The 17,087-nt window shown below is 47.4% G+C and overlaps 1 protein-coding gene across 10 annotated transcripts in view; it reads left to right on the forward strand.

Annotated features, from left to right (window-relative positions):
• The window catches only part of LOC147030560 (growth factor receptor-bound protein 10-like), a 250,037-nt gene that overhangs the window by 223,591 nt on the left and 9,359 nt on the right, over positions 1 to 17,087 (forward strand). For 9 of the 10 annotated variants that reach the window (XM_085874741.1, XM_085874740.1, XM_085874745.1 and 6 more), the window contains one exon: positions 14,702 to 14,789. In XM_085874741.1, coding sequence (XP_085730867.1) covers positions 14,702 to 14,789 — 88 coding nt within the window. Of the gene's footprint in view, positions 1 to 10,773; positions 10,810 to 10,973; positions 11,000 to 14,701; positions 14,790 to 17,087 lie in introns of those variants that run through there. The other variant, XM_085874749.1, reaches the window with a different exon arrangement.

Consider the following 17,087-nt stretch of genomic DNA (forward strand, 5'->3'; position numbering starts at 1 on the left):
GTAAGGGGAGGAATTTCAAACGTGTGTAGAGTATTACAACCCAAAAAGCATCTTCTGCAGTGGTTTGGCTTGTTCGTCATACGTATTCAGCTTATCTATCAGCAGGACAGCTGCGCCTCCAGAAAAATGACACTACACACAGCCATGTGCTGTATATGAAAGAAGAAGTAACCTCATTATCTAGGCCATGTGGCAGATTGAGGAGTATGATAAGCCAGTTGCTTCTGAAGAACTTGCCTTTTCAGCGTACAGAGGAAATGTTTGTGCGAATAAAAATTGGTCTTTCTCGCAGGTCCCAATACTTGTTGAGTAATGCCTATGTTTATCCCTCTTTATTTCTGCTCCTCCTCCTGAGCTACACTGAAAGCACACAGTCACACACACACACACAGACACATGATAAAGCCATGGTGGACGGCTCAAGAAAAAGAAAAACTATCTCTTCATCTAAAGTGTCTTCCAGATGCTTCCCTCCTCATCCTTAAGTGTCACCCGGAACACATTGCTTTAAATGACTGTTTGAAATGCACAACCCTTATCGTTGCAAAGTTATCGGCCTGCACTAAGCCAAAGGCGCTCGTGTCATAAAATGATGCAGAACTCACGTCCTTTTTATTTTGGTTGACACAGAAGATCCTTGTCTGCAAGCTGCCTTTTCAGTGACTAAAACAACAAATATTACTTTGGTGTGCAAGTATAAAAATAAGAGGTAGTTTTTGATCTGTCAACTTCTGTATCACCATAAGTTATGGAAATTTAATAATTTCTGCATACTTAGGAAGAGTTCTCTCCTTGAGTTCTTATACTCGAGTTCTTGAGCTACCTACCAGTAGAATGGCCGAGGCTTAGACATATGTGCACTCACCTCGAAGCTATCTAGCCTGGGTTTCAATCTCAATCCAGCTATAAACTCTCATCCCGGTGTTTCATCGGCTGGGTGATTCATCAATGTGTGTGCCGTCCCTCGGATGGACGTTAAACTGGGCATCCCATCTGCCAGAATTAGTTGGTGGACGTTAAAGATCACACGCTGTCCTTCATGAAGTCCTTCAATTTGGATTGTATCAACAGGATGTTGATCTACGTATGCTCACCACCATGTCGGAAGTAAGGAGAAGCTGCCGATTTGAGCGTTGACCCTTTGATGAGCAATGCTAACTGTCGTAGGAAGCAAAGAGAAGCTGTCATTTTGGGATTTTATCCAATTTATTTATTTTTAGTCATTACTGCACACAAACTCGTGAATCCATCCACCCATCCATTGAGACCATACTCTTTGCAGAGCATTGGTGCTGCCTGAGCAGTCTCATTGGCTATTGGACACAATCCTGGACGGGTCACACCACTCTGACACAGGATACCAGCAAGATGGTATTCATGCAACATCTGAGGGGGATTTGAACTCAGGATCCTAGGATCCCAAGCCGAACCATGATGCCAACACCAGTCACATCAAACTAGTGAATGGATGCCTTTGACTGCAAACAGAAGTTAACGGTGTGTCGATAGACATCTACCTTGCCTTTGATACCCACCCAGTATAACTTTCCACATTCTACATAAGTCATCCATTACCTTCCATTCATTTGGCTGGCTGATTTCCAGCATATTTCTCCGCATGGAGTAGTTCTCTTCCACCTTCCTCATGAATGCTCTTATCAGAAAAAGGGCAGTGTTCTCACACCAATCCCGGTTTCAACTTGCATTGACGAACTTCTCTGTTCTTGGCTAACCCCTTGTTTAACTGGGATAGCTATTTGTTTTCTTGCCAAATATTGTCTCATACCATGTACAGACAGGCTACAACCTTGTTCAAGTCTACTTACATCAAATAAAACAAATGAGACACTTTCTCACCTCACTGGAACCATCATTCATTCATTGTAGGCCATCTTCCTTTTTCTGGCAATCTGGAAATATCTTTAGACATACTTATTTTGTTTGAAGACGGTGGAACTCATTTATTTAATGCTCATTTAGATCCAGTCTTAGTTGATCTCTAAGCTGGCCTCTTAACATGGGGGGGAGGGGGGGGGGTTGTATTGTGAGGTCTTCATTGGCACTCACCAAGGGTTTCGCAACATACGATGTGAACACGTATATACGACTTGGTTCCACGACATTAACCTTGTCATCCTGGATGCTGAATAGTCCTTAAATACCCCACATCAGCAAATTTAATCCCTCCTTTCAAAATGGCCAATGAATCCTCAGGATAGACTCGAGGTACGCACACTCGCTCTAAGCTGTCTCGTCTCGGTTTGAATCTCGACCCGGCTATAAACTGTCATCCTGTTGTTTTACAGGCAGAGTGATTAATCGGTGTGTGTGCCGTCCCTCGGAAGGACGTTAAACTGAGCATTACATCTGCCGGTATTATTTGGTGGACGTTAAAGATCCTGCCTTGTCCTTCGCTAAGAGTACGTGAGATATCGCTGGTACCATGAACAAATTACAAATTCCTGCCCTGACTTCGAGTCGGAGTGGCGACCCATCCAGGATTGCAGCCGAGTAACTGCTTTGGCAGCACCAACATGACGATGACGATGATGATGAATGAATCCTGATATAATTTTGATTAATTTGGTGAAAAAGACAAAATTTGAAATTCCAAAAAAGAAATTCTACCTGGTTCGAAACAACCTGTGCAAATATGACGAAATCTGTCCGGGACGGATTCCGAGTCCATACCGATGATGTACATGGTGTTATATCCTTTTATTGAATTGTTTGTAATTCCGTTTACAGAATTCGAGATTTGGTATGCACATTGGACAACAGTTTGGAAAATCTAGAATATTACAGGGTGTTTCAAAAAGATTGATACCACTTTCACTTCCTGCCATTTCTTTGTTTTTTGACTGATACCATTTTCATTTTTAGGGTTTGGTGGTATCATGGTATTTGTTCTTTGGGATTTCTAGCTTCGTAGCTGAACTATGCCATTGACAGTGAAACAGAAAACAAAAGTGGTGGCTCTGTGGTATGAGACTAAATCATATGTAGACACCCACCAGAGGTTCTGCCAAGAATACGACCTCAGAATACGTGATGGACCCACAAATTGTGCCATTCAACGTATTGTGAAACATTTTGAGCACAAGGATACAGTGCACAATCAGAGCAAGGGCAACAGTGGCAGGCTAGCATCAGGAGCCAAGCCAACACCAATGCCGTGCGGGATTCTGCAGTGGACAGTCCCAAGAGGTCCCACCACTGGGACTTCTGGGAACTAGGCATCAAACCAACACCAGTCTGGCTTATCCTCACTAAGGAAATGAAACTTTTCCCATACATCATCTCTCTTACGCATAAACTGAGTCAAGATAAGATGAGAAGGAGACTTGATATGTGCAATTGGCTCAGTGACAGGATGGAGTGGTACCCAAACTGGATCAACCTGATCTGGTTCAGTGATGTAGCCCATTTCCACTTGAATGGTGCCATCAGCAACCACAACAACATTTTCTGATGGAGGTCTACATATGATTTGGTCACATACCACAGAGCCACCACTTTTGTCTTCTGCTTCACTGTCGATTGGTAGAGTTGAGCTACTGAGCGAGAAATCCCAGGGAACAAATACCATGATAACACCACCAAACTCTGAAAAGGAAAACGGTATCGGTCAAAAAACAAAGAAATGGCAGGAAGTAAAGGTTGTGTCAATCTTTTTGAAACACCCTGTAGATGCTGTCATGCACAGAATCCTGCTGGTATCACAACAGTGTTTCCTCACAACACCCATGAGGGATTGATACATGATAGATGAGCCCGTCTCGTCCAAATGAGTCAGGAAATTTTGGAAAACTGAAACACCAGAAGTTCAAATGCAGAAATTATGTGAATGCATTTTAAATTCTCCTGCTAAAGGCCTGAAATTCACAGCAATATCTTCATTTTGCTGGTAAACGTTGCTCAAATATGTTTTGATGACAAATGTGTACTGACATCAGACCATGGTGGCAAAGGTGTGGACATGAGACAAACCAGAAATGTACAAATTATTTTTTTATTTTCAATGTAAAATCTTGGCTAATGGAAACGCAAAGCATAAGTAACCCACATACTACTGTCTGCTTGTACGTACTCATTGTTCTTATTTTCTTCGATGATGCAACAACTTGTTAGTTTGATCGCACTTTCTTTTTAAATTTTCAAGATGGCAACACAAAATGTGCTTCTAACCAAAAGTAAAACTCGATCTACTCTGCTAATTTGAGCAATAAGCAAGAGCAGACCTGGTCTCGGGAGACATTGGGGTCAGTGTGATTAGGAACGAAACAACTAACTGTATCCACCCCAAAAATCTTGAGTGGCTTTCACTGAAAAACAATGTTGTATTTTTATAGACATTTCAGGGATATGTTCACAACATTAATCTTTATAAACAGCTTCGTGTGATGGGTGGAAAAAAATGTTGGCTCGGCAATTGAGAAAACACATTCAAATGGCTCGGCAATTGAGAAAAATAATTGGCAAATGGCTCAGAAATCTGGTGTTATCTCACAACTCGCTCAAAATGATGGAGCACGAGCCACTCATTCAGGGTGATGGAATACAAACCACTCGCTCTGGGCGACGGAGCACGAACCACTCACTCTGGGCAACGAGCACGGAGCACTCGCTCGGGGCGACGGAGCACGGACCACTCGCTCGGGGCGACGGAGCACGAACCGCTCGCTCGGGGCAACGGAGCACGGACCACTCACTCAGGGCGACGGATCACGGACCACTCGCTCGGGGCGACGGAGCACCGACCACTCACTCGGGGCGACGGAGCACGGACCACTCGCTCGGGGCGACGGAGCACGGACCACTCGCTCGGGGCGACGGAGCACGGACCACTCGCTCGGGGAGACGGAGCACGAACCGCTCGCTCGGGGCTACGGAGCACGGACCACTCACTCAGGGCGACGGATCACGGACCACTCGCTCGGGGCGACGGAGCACAGACCACTCGCTCGGGGCGACGGAGCACGGACCACTCGCTCGGGGCGACGGAGCACGGACCACTCGCTCGGGGCGACGGAGCACGAACCACTCGCTCGGGGCGACGGAGCACGGACCACTCGCTCGGGGCGACGGAGCACGGACCACTCGCTCAGGGCGACGGAGCACGGACCACTCGCTCGGGGCGACAGAGCACGGACCACTCGCTCGGGGCGACGGAGCACAGACCACTCGCTCGGGGCGACGGAGCACGGACCACTCGCTCGGGGCGACGGAGCACGGACCACTCGCTCGGGGCGACGGAGCACGGACCACTCGCTCGGGGCGACGGATCACGGACCACTCGCTCGGGGCGACGGAGCACGGACTACTCGCTCGGGGCGACGGAGCATGGACCACTCGCTCGGGGCTACGGAGCACGGACCACTCGCTCGGGGCGACGGAGCACGAACCACTCGCTGGGGCGACGAAGCACGGGCCACTTGCTCGGGGCGATGGAGCACGGACCACTCGCTCGGGGCGACGGAGCACGGACCACTCGCTCGGGGCGACGGATCACGGACCACTCGCTCGGGGCGACGGAGCACGGACTACTCGCTCGGGGCGATGGAGCATGGACCACTCGCTCGGGGCTACGGAGCACGGACCACTCGCTCGGGGCGACGGAGCACGAACCACTCGCTGGGGCGACGAAGCACGGGCCACTTGCTCGGGGCGATGGAGCACGGACCACTCGCTCCAAGCTCCTAATTAAAAAACTGGAGCACTTACCGAAGTGATATTTCCAACGATTCATCGCGGTGACGAACAGGCATTCAATAATACGAGTTAGGAAAGTGAAAATAAAACTTTATCGTGAAGAAATCATTGCAGCCTTTTCCAAGTCAACACATGATTGAACAGGCCAAAAAAGATGGTGGGTTCAGACTATAGAAAGGTTACCTTGGATATTCTTTAAGACCCCAAAGAGAGCGGTGACCAGGATGCGCCCGATAAAGGATATAATAAAATAACGCTGTTAATTCTCTTTTCATGTGATGTTTTAATTAACCCGAGCACCCAATTTTCAGTCATGCACTTCCTTGGAGTTTTCTTCAGTGTGACCACTCCTCATTTTCAAAAATGCCAAGGTGAGCCAATGAAAAAAGCCAAGAATTCACAAGGTTTCGGAAAAGTGATGATAATAGAAAACCCATACGCCAAGAAAACCTATAGAAAACCTATAGAAAACCAAGACACCAAGGTGAACAACGAATAGCCAAGATCTTGTGAAAAAAGCCAAGGAGTGGTCATACTGGTTTTCTTTGTATTCATGCATCGTTTCAGGCTGCTTGGTTTCATGGATTTGTAGTTATGGAGGAGACACACTGGACACACCCACTTGCACATTGACATTTATTTGTGCGTGTGTGTGTTTGTGTTTGTGTATGTGTATATACCGTATGTATAATACATATATATATATATATATATATATATATATATATATATATATATATATGTGTATGTATGTATATATACATATACATATATATATATATATATATATATATATATATATATATATATATATATATATATATCTTCTTCTTCTTCTTCTTCTTCTTCTTCTTCTCCTTTCGGCTACTCCCGTTAAGGGTCGCCACAGCGGATCATTCGTATGATCCGCATAGTGATTTGGCACATGTTTTACGCCGGATGCCCTTCCTGACACAACCCTGGTCGCCTCTTACGACACAGGGATATGGTACACCTATTTTAACCGGGGTATACACCGGCCCAGTACACTGGTACTCATTTCGCCGACCTCGGAAGGATGACAGGCTGAGTCAACCCCCTGGTGTATTAATTCAGTGGCCCAATGGGGCTTGAACTCAGGACCTTTTGGATCCCAAGCCGCTGCCCGAACCACTGCGCCAACACACCAGGCTAATATATCTATCTATCTATCTAATATATAATATATATATATATACATATATATATATATATATATATATATATATTATATATATAATATTGTGACGTCCACGGGACTTGAACAGTCCCGCCAACGTTAGAATGAGCCGAAACGATGGAGGCGATTTATTTTTATATAACCCAAAGACGGCGGTTTTAATCGCTCTACCGCAAACGGGACGAGGAAGGTGGCACGAGTCACTTTTCACTGAGTTGATGATGTTTATTCTTTTTACTATTGACCAGAAATAACAAGACTCGGCAAGAAGAGGGATCCGGGGCGATTCGACGGGATGGTGTGGGATCGGGCGTGGGGAAAAACAGACAATTCCAATGAATATACAGTTCTCCATCCCTCTAAGGCGCCAAGCAGACACACACACACACACACACACACACACACACACACACACACACACACACACACACACACACACACACACACACACACACACACACAAAACGTAGCTATCTCTGGTGGTCAGGCTGGACCGTGGTGTGGACGCAACTGTCCCTGGATCAGCGCCGGACGAGCCGGCCTTGCTCTCCTCAGGGTGGGGTGGTCCTGGCCCAAGTCCTCCTGGTCCTGGCCCAAGTCCGCCCACAGCCGCCAGGGAACCAGCTCCTGCGCCAAGCCGCGAGCAGGAGAGGGAGGCAGGTCCACCCGCCGCCCGACCCCGTATTCCGAGTCAGCAGAACCCTAGAGCCAACCAAAGCGAGGCACGAGGCTCGGCAAGGCTCTCAGGCACGATCAAGAGCACGATCAACTCAGCACAGCAACCAGGACGCTCTCTGCCAGCACAGGTTCCACACCAAAAAAACACGAGTGTTCTGGTTGTAATCTTCTTCTTCTTCCTTTTCGACCCCGAACAGAACCTTTTTATCCTTCTGCCCTCGTCACCTCCAATCGAGCCGTTTATTGGCCCACTGCCGTCGCCTTCCGCCAATCGTGATCACGGGGCGGAGCCATCCTCTGCACTGTCCTGTGACGTCACGGCCAGTCTTCAGAGAATACCAAAAGGGGTTTACGCAGACACACTTACCCTATCCCGTGTCCCTATCTAATTACGTGACATTTATCATTTCCCCCTTGAAGAAATGAACATTTACTAGACAACTTATCACCACTGAATTTCTACTTATTACATCGAGATCCTGGTAAACTCGAACAGCATGGCATACCTAATTAAACATCCTAATTACCCTTTGAATGCATACCCCCCCTCAAACGTAACAATATATATATATATATATATATATATATATATATATATATATATATATATATATATATATATATATATATATATATATATATATATATACTCTACCGCTCAAAAGTTTTAGAACACCCCCATTTTTCAGTTTTTACTGAAATTTAAGCAGTTCAAATCCAGTGAATAACCTGAAATGGTACAAAGCGAAGCGGTAAACTGCCAGAGGTTAAAAAAACAAAGTTTAGGTCACCAAAAACTGAAAAATAATATAACTTTCAGAGTTGTTAAAAAGGCCCTTTTCAGGAAACAAGTAATAGGTTAGCAACTGCAGCTGTTCTGTAGCAATGGAAGTTCATTCAGCCTTGAAATTTCATGCAAACAATTCCTAAAGATGTCCCAACTTTTGTTGATTAGTTACAAACCCTCTGTCTGTATAAAAGCAGTGTTGGAACAGACTGTGTTGCTCCACCCTCTGAAGCATTATTTGGACAATATTGCACTGCAGGAAGTCGTATATTGCTCTCATAATGGCGAGAAAAAGACAATTAACAAAGGAAGACAGACAAACCATTATAACCCTTAAAAGTGTAAGTCTTTCCTTTCGAGAAATTGCAAAAAGCCAAGGTGTCGGTGAGTACAGTTTCCTACACCATCAAAAGACACTTGGAAACTGGAGGAAACTCTGACAGGAAGAGGTCCGGTAGACCCAAAGCCACAACACAATCAGAAGACAAGTTTCTGAGTCAACAGCTTGTGTGATAGGCGGCTCACAGGACAGCAGGTTCAAGCACAGCTTAACACTGGTCGAAGTAAGGAAGTCTCAGTTTTAACTGTGAAGAGAAGACTTCGAGCTGCAGGTTTAACAGGTCGAGTGGCAGTAAGAAAATGCCATTGCGAAGATGCCAAAATAAGAAAAAGAGGCTTGCCTGGGCCATGAAGCACCGCCAATGGATGACTGAATACTGGAAAAGTTCCAATGGACCGATGAATCAAAATTTGAAATCTTTGGTTCATTACGCAGGGTTTTTGTACACCATCGAGTCGGCGAAAGGATGGTTCCTCAGTGTGTGACACCAACTGTCAAACATGGAGGAGGAAGCTTGATGATCTGGGGCTCTTTTGCTGAATCCGGAGTCGTCGACTTGCACAGAGTGACTGGCATCCTGAACCAAATGGGCCACCACAGCATTTTTCAGTGCCATGCAATACCTTCTGGTCTACGCCTAGTTGGTCAGGGGTTCAGCCGACAGCAAGATAACGACCCAATACATACTTCTAGGCGATGTCAGAACTGTGGTGTCCGAGGTGCAGCGGAACATGGAGAGCGTTAGCAGTAACTCCGCTTTATTGCGCGTCCCGATGTCCATCACTGCCACCCCGAGCGGGCGAGTCATGATATACGAAAACCCAATCACGTGATACAGCACACTCCTCCCCTCGTAAAATGACAATTCTAATGATGAAATGACAATTATAACATGACCAACTGAAACCAATCAACATTCAAAATCCTCCAAGTACCGCGGTCGTTTCCTGACCCGCCTCGGGCGGGCAGCGACGCCAGACGGCCCAGGCTCAGACGCCTCCCGGCTCGGTCGAGGTGACACCCTCGCCGGACTTGCCCCATCCGCAACAAAAACCGCCCCCGGCCGACCAACTTGCTCGTCGTCCTCGGGCAGGACTGAATCAGGTGAAGACCCCGCGGGCGTCGGCACGTCCGGCCCTGGCGATACAACGCCTGGCCACGGCGACAACACAGGAGGGGTTCCCACATCGCTCGGCACGGGGGGGGGGGGGCGTTGACGCTGAACAGCGATCATGCATTTGGTTCACGTGCCGCTTCCACACCTCCCCACCATCAGTCCGCACCATGCAATTTGCCAGCCCCAGTACCACAGAGACCACAGCCGGCACCCATTTGGAAGCGTGGAAATAATCGCGCACCATTACTCGCTGTCCCACATCAAAACCGCGCAGCAGCGTTGGGCGCGACACCGCCCCACTCACCGACCCTCCAGGTCACAGCAAATCCAGTCTGGACCGCAATGCCCATCCATCGAGACGAATGGCAGGAGAATCGCCCGTGACAGGATGAATAGCATTCCTGTATTGGAGCAAAAAGACATCGACCACCGTCTGCACAGGTGCAACACCCCCCCTGCGCAAAGCCCATTTCAACATTTTAACAAACGACTCCGCCTGCCCATTCGTCGCAGGATGATACGGTGTGGACCTTTGATGTCGAATACCATTTTGATGCATAAACTCATCAAATACACTTGCGATGAACTGCGGACCGTTATCAGAGACCAGAATCTCGGGTAATCCTTTATTAGCAAAGATCGTCTGCAGTTTTTCTACTGTAATGTTTGCTGATGCATCACTACAACCTCGTCGTCCTCGGGCATCACTACAACCTCTGCATCACTACAACCTCCGGCCATTTAGAGAATGCATCGATCACAATAAAAAACATTTTACCATTAACCAGCCCCGCAAAATCCACATGGACCCTCTGCCAGACCCTGACTGGGGTCAGCCATAGTCCCGAGGCTCGACGCGGGTTATCAGCATCTGTTTGACACGTGGTGCAATGCTTAATCAACTGCTTAATGTCTTTGTCCAACCCCGGCCACCACAACAGGCTACGAGCAAGACTCTTGGTCTTCACGACGCCAAGGTGACTGACATGCAGTTCTTCCAAACACCGCTGCCTGAACTTCGGTGGAATCACCGCCCTCATTCCCCACATAACGCACCGTTGGACCAACGACAGCTCCAATGCGCGTGATGCGAAAGGCTGAAATGCCGGTGTTGAAGGTAGATCGCTCCAATTCCTCGTAGAAATCGCCTGAACGACACGGGCGAGCACTGGATCATGAGCCGATTCCACCGTGACCTGTTTGGCCGTGATCGGCCCGCTTTGGACCTGGCCCAGCGCGAACACATCAACCCGGTTGGCCGACTCAGACGCAGCTGGACCCTCTGTGCAAGGCAAGCACGAGAGCCCGTCACAGTTAGCATGCTTTTCGGTGCTTCGGAACTGAATATCGTAATTGTAAGCAGCAAGAAATAGACACCACCGCTGTATTCGCGCGGCCGCTACCACCGGTACCCCACGTTCGGGTCTCAGGATGAATTGAAGCGGTTTGTGATCCGTCTGCAAAGTGAAATGCCGCCCCAGCAGGTATTGATGAAACCGCACACCCAGACGAGGCTGAGAGCCTCGCGCTCGATCTGGGCATATTCCGGCTCTGCTGCGGACAGGGTCCGGGATGCAAAACAAACAGGCCGCTCGGAACCATCATCCATCCTGTGGGAGAGCACTGCCCCGATGCCGTATGCAGAGCTGTCGCATGCCAATAAGAGCGGACGCGCAGGCTCGTAGTGCACGAGGACCGTATCCTCTGTGGGCAGCCACTTGACACGGTCAAACGCTGCCTGGTGTGCAGGCCCCCAGGCCCAGCGCTCTTCCTTCCTGAGCAACCGCGTTAACGGCGCAAGCTGTGAGCTGAGCCCGTGCACGAACCTTTGGTAATATTGTGCCATACCAATGAACGAGCGCCTTTCAACAGCCCCTCCGGCGTGATGATATGCCCGAGATATTCCAAGCGCTGCTTGAAGAACGCGCATTTGTCCCTGTTCAAGCGCAGGCCGCACATTTCTGGCTTCGTCAGCACTTGGGCAATGTTCGCAAGGTGCTCGTCCGCCGTTTTCCCCGCAATGAGCACATCGTCCAGGTAGGTTTGAGCGGGCAGGCCAATACAAACCTGATCCATGGCTTTCTGCCACAAGGCCAGGGCCGAATCAATCCCAAAACAGAGTCGGGTATATCGATAGAGCCCTTGACACGTGTTGATTGTCAAAAGGTCGCTACTCCCAGGATCCATCGGCAGGTGAAAATATGCATCACGCAGATCAAGCTTCGTGAAGTATTGACTCCCCGCCAATCGTGCATATATCTCATCGATTGACGGCAGTGGATATTGCTCCACGCTGAGCCCTGTGTTAACCGTGGACTTGAAGTCCCTGCACAATCGGACGTCTCCATTCCGCTTCAGCACCGTGACGACCGGGGTGGCCCATTCTGAGTACGACACCCGTTCGATCACTCCACAGGCCTCCAGCCTATCCAGTTCACCCTTGACCTTGTCCCGCAGGGCATACGGCACCGGTCGTGGTTTACAAAAACGAGGAACCACCCCCTCCTTCACGAAGAGCTTCGCCTGCACGTCCCTGAGTTTGCCAAGGTCGTCGCAAAACAAACCTTGATGTCTTTGAAGAATCTTCTCCAACTGATCCTCCCATCGGCTCGGCATGGGTTGCACAAGGTGAATGGCGGCCCAGTCTAGCCTGATGCGGATCAGCCAGTCTCGGTCTAGGAGAGACGGACCCCTCCCCCACACGACGTACAACGGAAGCGCGGCGACCTGGCCTTGGTACCGCACAGACACGTCTGCCATCCCGACTGGCGTTATCTTCTCGCGGGTGTACGAGAACAGTGTGAGGTCGGACCTGATAAGCTTCAGGTCGTTGAGTCTACGCGCGGTCTGTTCGCCGATGATCGACACCGCCGCTCCCGTATCAACCTGAAACGTGATCGGCGTGTTGTTCACTTCGATTTCCACCGTCATCGGGCGCGCCGCCGCAGGGCCAATTGAAAACAGGCTCATCAACGGCTGCCGGTTCCGCCCCGGGTCGCCGGGGTCGCCTCGCACATCGCCGTCCATGACCTTAACGGTGGCCAACGCCCCTCGGCACACACGCTTCAGATGACCCACCTTGTGACAATGTAAACACACGGTGTTTTTAAATGGGCACACATGGAGCAGGTGTCGACCTCCCCATCCCAAACACGTCCGCGGGGTCACCTCGCCGCTCGTGCGGCCGCGCGGCGACGTCTGGCCCCGCCCGCACCGAAGGTTGTGCGTGCGTCCCGGGGCGCTCGCGACTCCGCGTGGGCCCCCGGGCCATCTGGCATGCCGCGGCCGGCAATGGCCCGAACATCTCCGAGAGTCTGCTCGACAGCTGTAGCAGTGTCGACCACTGAGGTGAATGTAACGGCTTCACCCTTCAGCCGCAGAATCGCCGAAACCATTTTCGCATCTTGGAAACCAGAAATAAAACGATCTCTGAGTCGAGCTGGACGCTCTTCTGCTGTGAACTTGCAGGCCACGGAAGAACGCTTCATCCACGCCACGAAATCAGCGACGTGCTCCTCCGTACCTTTCGCGAGGCGATTGAACTGGTATCGAGCCAGCTGTAATGACTTCTCTGGCGCCATGTGTGATTTCATCGTCTGCACAATGTCCCGAAACGACAGCCCTTCATCACTGGGCTTGTCCGGCGCCACCAAATCACTCAGCAGTCGATAATGTTCCATCGATAGCGAGGCGAGCAAGATCAACTTCTGTTTGCTCTCGTCGACCACATCATTCGCTTGGAAATAGCACCCCAATTGTTCCGAAAACAATTCGAAGTCGTCTCCGACGAAAACGGGCACCTGTCCGTGCGCCGTGACTCGTCCACTCAATATCCTCGTCAGCCAGTTGTGGTGTCCGAGGTGCAGCGGAACATGGAGAGCGAGAGCATTAGCAGTAACTCTGCTTTATTGCGCGTCCGGACGTACATCACTTCCACCCCTAGCGGGCGAGTCATGATATACGAAAACCCAATCACACGATACAGCACAAGAACTAGCTTAGAAGAAAAGAACAAGATGGTCGGCTTCAAATCATGGAATGGCCAGCACAGTCTCCAGGCTTAAACCCCATCGAGCTGGTTTGAGATGAACTGGACAGGATGGTGAAAGCAAAGCAACCTACAAGTGCAACGCATTTGTGGGAACTTCTGCAAGTGTTGAGAAGAACTTTCCGAACAATATTTGATTTCCATTGTAGAAAGAATGCCACGAGTACAACCGGGCGTAGTGGCGTGCGCCTGTAATCCGGCTACTCGGAGGCTTGGGTTGGAGGATCACTTTAGGATGGGAGCTCTGCACTGGGCTGCGCTATGAGAGGGTGTCGGGCAGCCCAGAATCATGGCGAAACCCAATCCTTATCCCTGTGTCGTAAGAGGCGACCAGGGTTGCGTCAGGAAGGGCATCCGGCGTAAAACCTATGCCAAATAAGTATGTGGATCATAACGGATGATCCACTGTGGTGACCCCTAACGGGAGCAGCCGAAAGAAGAAGAAGAAGAAGAAGAAGAAGAAGAAGAAGAAAGAATGCCACGAGTATGTTCGGCTGTTATATCTACAACAGGTAGCTTGTTTGTTGAGTCAAAATTTTAAATTAAATTTTGTTCAACAAAACGATTCCATGATTTATTTTTTTATCTGCAATTGTTTATTTGTTTTTTGCTTTAATTTCAGAGTACATTGAACCATTAAACTGCTTAAATTTCAGTAAAAACTGGAAAAATGAGGGTTTTCTTAAACTTATGACGTGTGTGTGTGTGTGTGTATGTATGTATGTATATATATATATATATATATATATATATATATATATATATATATATTTATATATATAATGTGTAGGTACTTATTGCCTGTCATTTTTGCCTCCCAGTCATCCACAAGACACAACCATGGTTCTTTGGACGAATCTCACGGGAGGAGTCTCATCGTATCATCCATCAGCAGGGCCTTGTTGATGGGTAAGTTGTGCATTTCATGATCCTAATGATAGCATTGGAAGTCTCTCTCTCACACACACATTGGCTTTGAGTTTTACATTTGTTGGACAATAAATTTGACTTTGAGCAACTGTCCATTGGTTAAGCCTTCAGATATCCAGTGTTTACAATGTGGAACTGGCATTGAATAACATTGAGGTTGTTTTTGTTTCAAACACACTTATTTTCTCAAAAATAATTTTCAATGGAACCAGACAGAAAAACACCTTTATTGGTCTTGTCAAAGGGTGTTGGGTAGTTGATTTTGTATGGTTTTTACCCAAAGTGATGCCCTCTCCCCCGCAAAGGGGGGGGGGGACGGGGGGATACAAGTTCTACAAAAACTACAAAAAACACACACAAAAAACACTTAATGTAAAAAAAAAATCATTTGCATTTTCTTCTTTTGCTATTGTGTTGACAAATTTGTGTGGTGTTGATATTGTGCAGGTATGATGGGCTGAATGGCGTCCACCTTTGTCTAATTTCCTTGTGTGTATTACATTTGAATGAAATATTCATTTTAGGATATTTGATTCCTGCCCAGTTGTGGCCAAGTGGCGTTATTTCGCAGCAAAGTGCCCTGTTGTTTTCGCTATCGTGTGCAACCTGTGGCTGCTGGTTGTATCATTTTCTGGGGGCAAGTCTGTGCCGCTGATGCAGTGCCCTCTATTACCAGTTCACTGGTACTCATTTTGCTGACCTCAGAAGGATGGCAGGCTCAGTCAACCCCACCTGGTGTTAATTCAATAAAATGACAGGGACTTGAACTCAAGAGCCTAAGATCTTTTGCCAGCCCCAGAAAATTAACTGTTAAGCCAACACAAGGTTTTCCTGTTGTTTCAATTGCATAAATCTGCTTGTGCACCTAAAAAGATAAGGATGTATTGTTTTTCTTATCATATTTACTTCCCTCTCATTCTCAAAAACTCTTTCCCTCTTGTATAAACACATGCTTATTTGTTAAGAAGTAGAATGAAAAACTATCCTTTGTGGTTCGGATATTGAGTCATTTGCACCCTGATCCCTGAATGAGCTCTGACACATTCACTTCTGACTCACCACAACCCTATATTAACCTTCCTTCCATCCTGTCTCCCTTTTTTTCTCAAACAAACAATTAACACCCACTGAGCTTCTCTTGGATTCCCACGGTGGTTGGCATACTTCTATCAATGTTGTGTTTATTCAATGCACTGTTCTGTTTGTTGATAGCGACGAATGCCAATTTTTAATAATTGTTCATCATTGCTCAGTTTCGTCTTTCTCTTTCTGCCAATTTTTTTTCAGTCATTCAATTTGAAGCAAATTTATTACATGAAAATATTTTTTCATTTTAACTCTTGGGAACAATTGAATGAAGTGGGATTAAAGTGTCAGAGAATGGTACGAATCAAGTGATGACAATTGTAAATAAATAATTTTTACTGCTTGTTTTTTCACTTGGTTTTGCTGTCATTTGAGAAGAAGCAAATTGGATTGCACTTTCACATATATTTATTTGATTTACTTTTATTTTACATATTTTGTTATTTTATTTTATTTGATATATATATATATATATATATATATATATATATATATATATATATATATATACAGGGTGTCCCAAAAAAATATACAACTTTTCATCTGCAAAGAGGATGGTCATAACATATTTTTTAAAAAGATATATGGCTGGATAGAAAGCTGAAAGGTTGAAGTTCATTGTACCAATGTCAAAATTGCCACCAAAATTTAAATTTTGGTATAGAATCGTCGTTTTCTTTGAGACCACATATTCGACGTAGGCTCCACGTTGTCCGATCACTGCCTGCAAACGTGGTGTCATGTTCTCCATCACTTTGGGAAACGTTTCCTGAGGAATGTTCTGGATTTCTTGGTGGATGTTTTCCTTCAGCTGATCAAGAGTCTGAGGCCAAGGGTTTCCATAGATCCTGTCATTGAGATACCCCTGCAAGAAGAAGTCTGGAGGAGTAATGTCAGGGGAATACAGTGGCCACTCAACGTCTTCGTAGAGGGAGATAAAGCGGCCCTCAAAATGTTGGTTGAGAAAACGCCTTGTTTCCCTGGCTGTATGGGGCGGTGCCCCATCCTGCTGGAACCACTGGGTTCTCATCTGGATCAGGTTGTTTCTCCTACGGGCCTGAGTACGTAGCTCAGGCAGATAGAATTCCTGAATCATTTCGCGATAGTTCCTCTGGTTTACCGTGCAAGTGCGTCCCTGGTCATCTTCAAAGAAGTATGGACCAATTATCCCATACCAACCAACCACCACCC

The sequence above is a fragment of the Eptatretus burgeri genome, chromosome 3 (assembly GCF_056783735.1).
Source record: "Eptatretus burgeri isolate ZD-2024b chromosome 3, Ebu_testis_v1, whole genome shotgun sequence".
Classification (NCBI taxonomy): domain Eukaryota; kingdom Metazoa; phylum Chordata; class Myxini; order Myxiniformes; family Myxinidae; genus Eptatretus; species Eptatretus burgeri.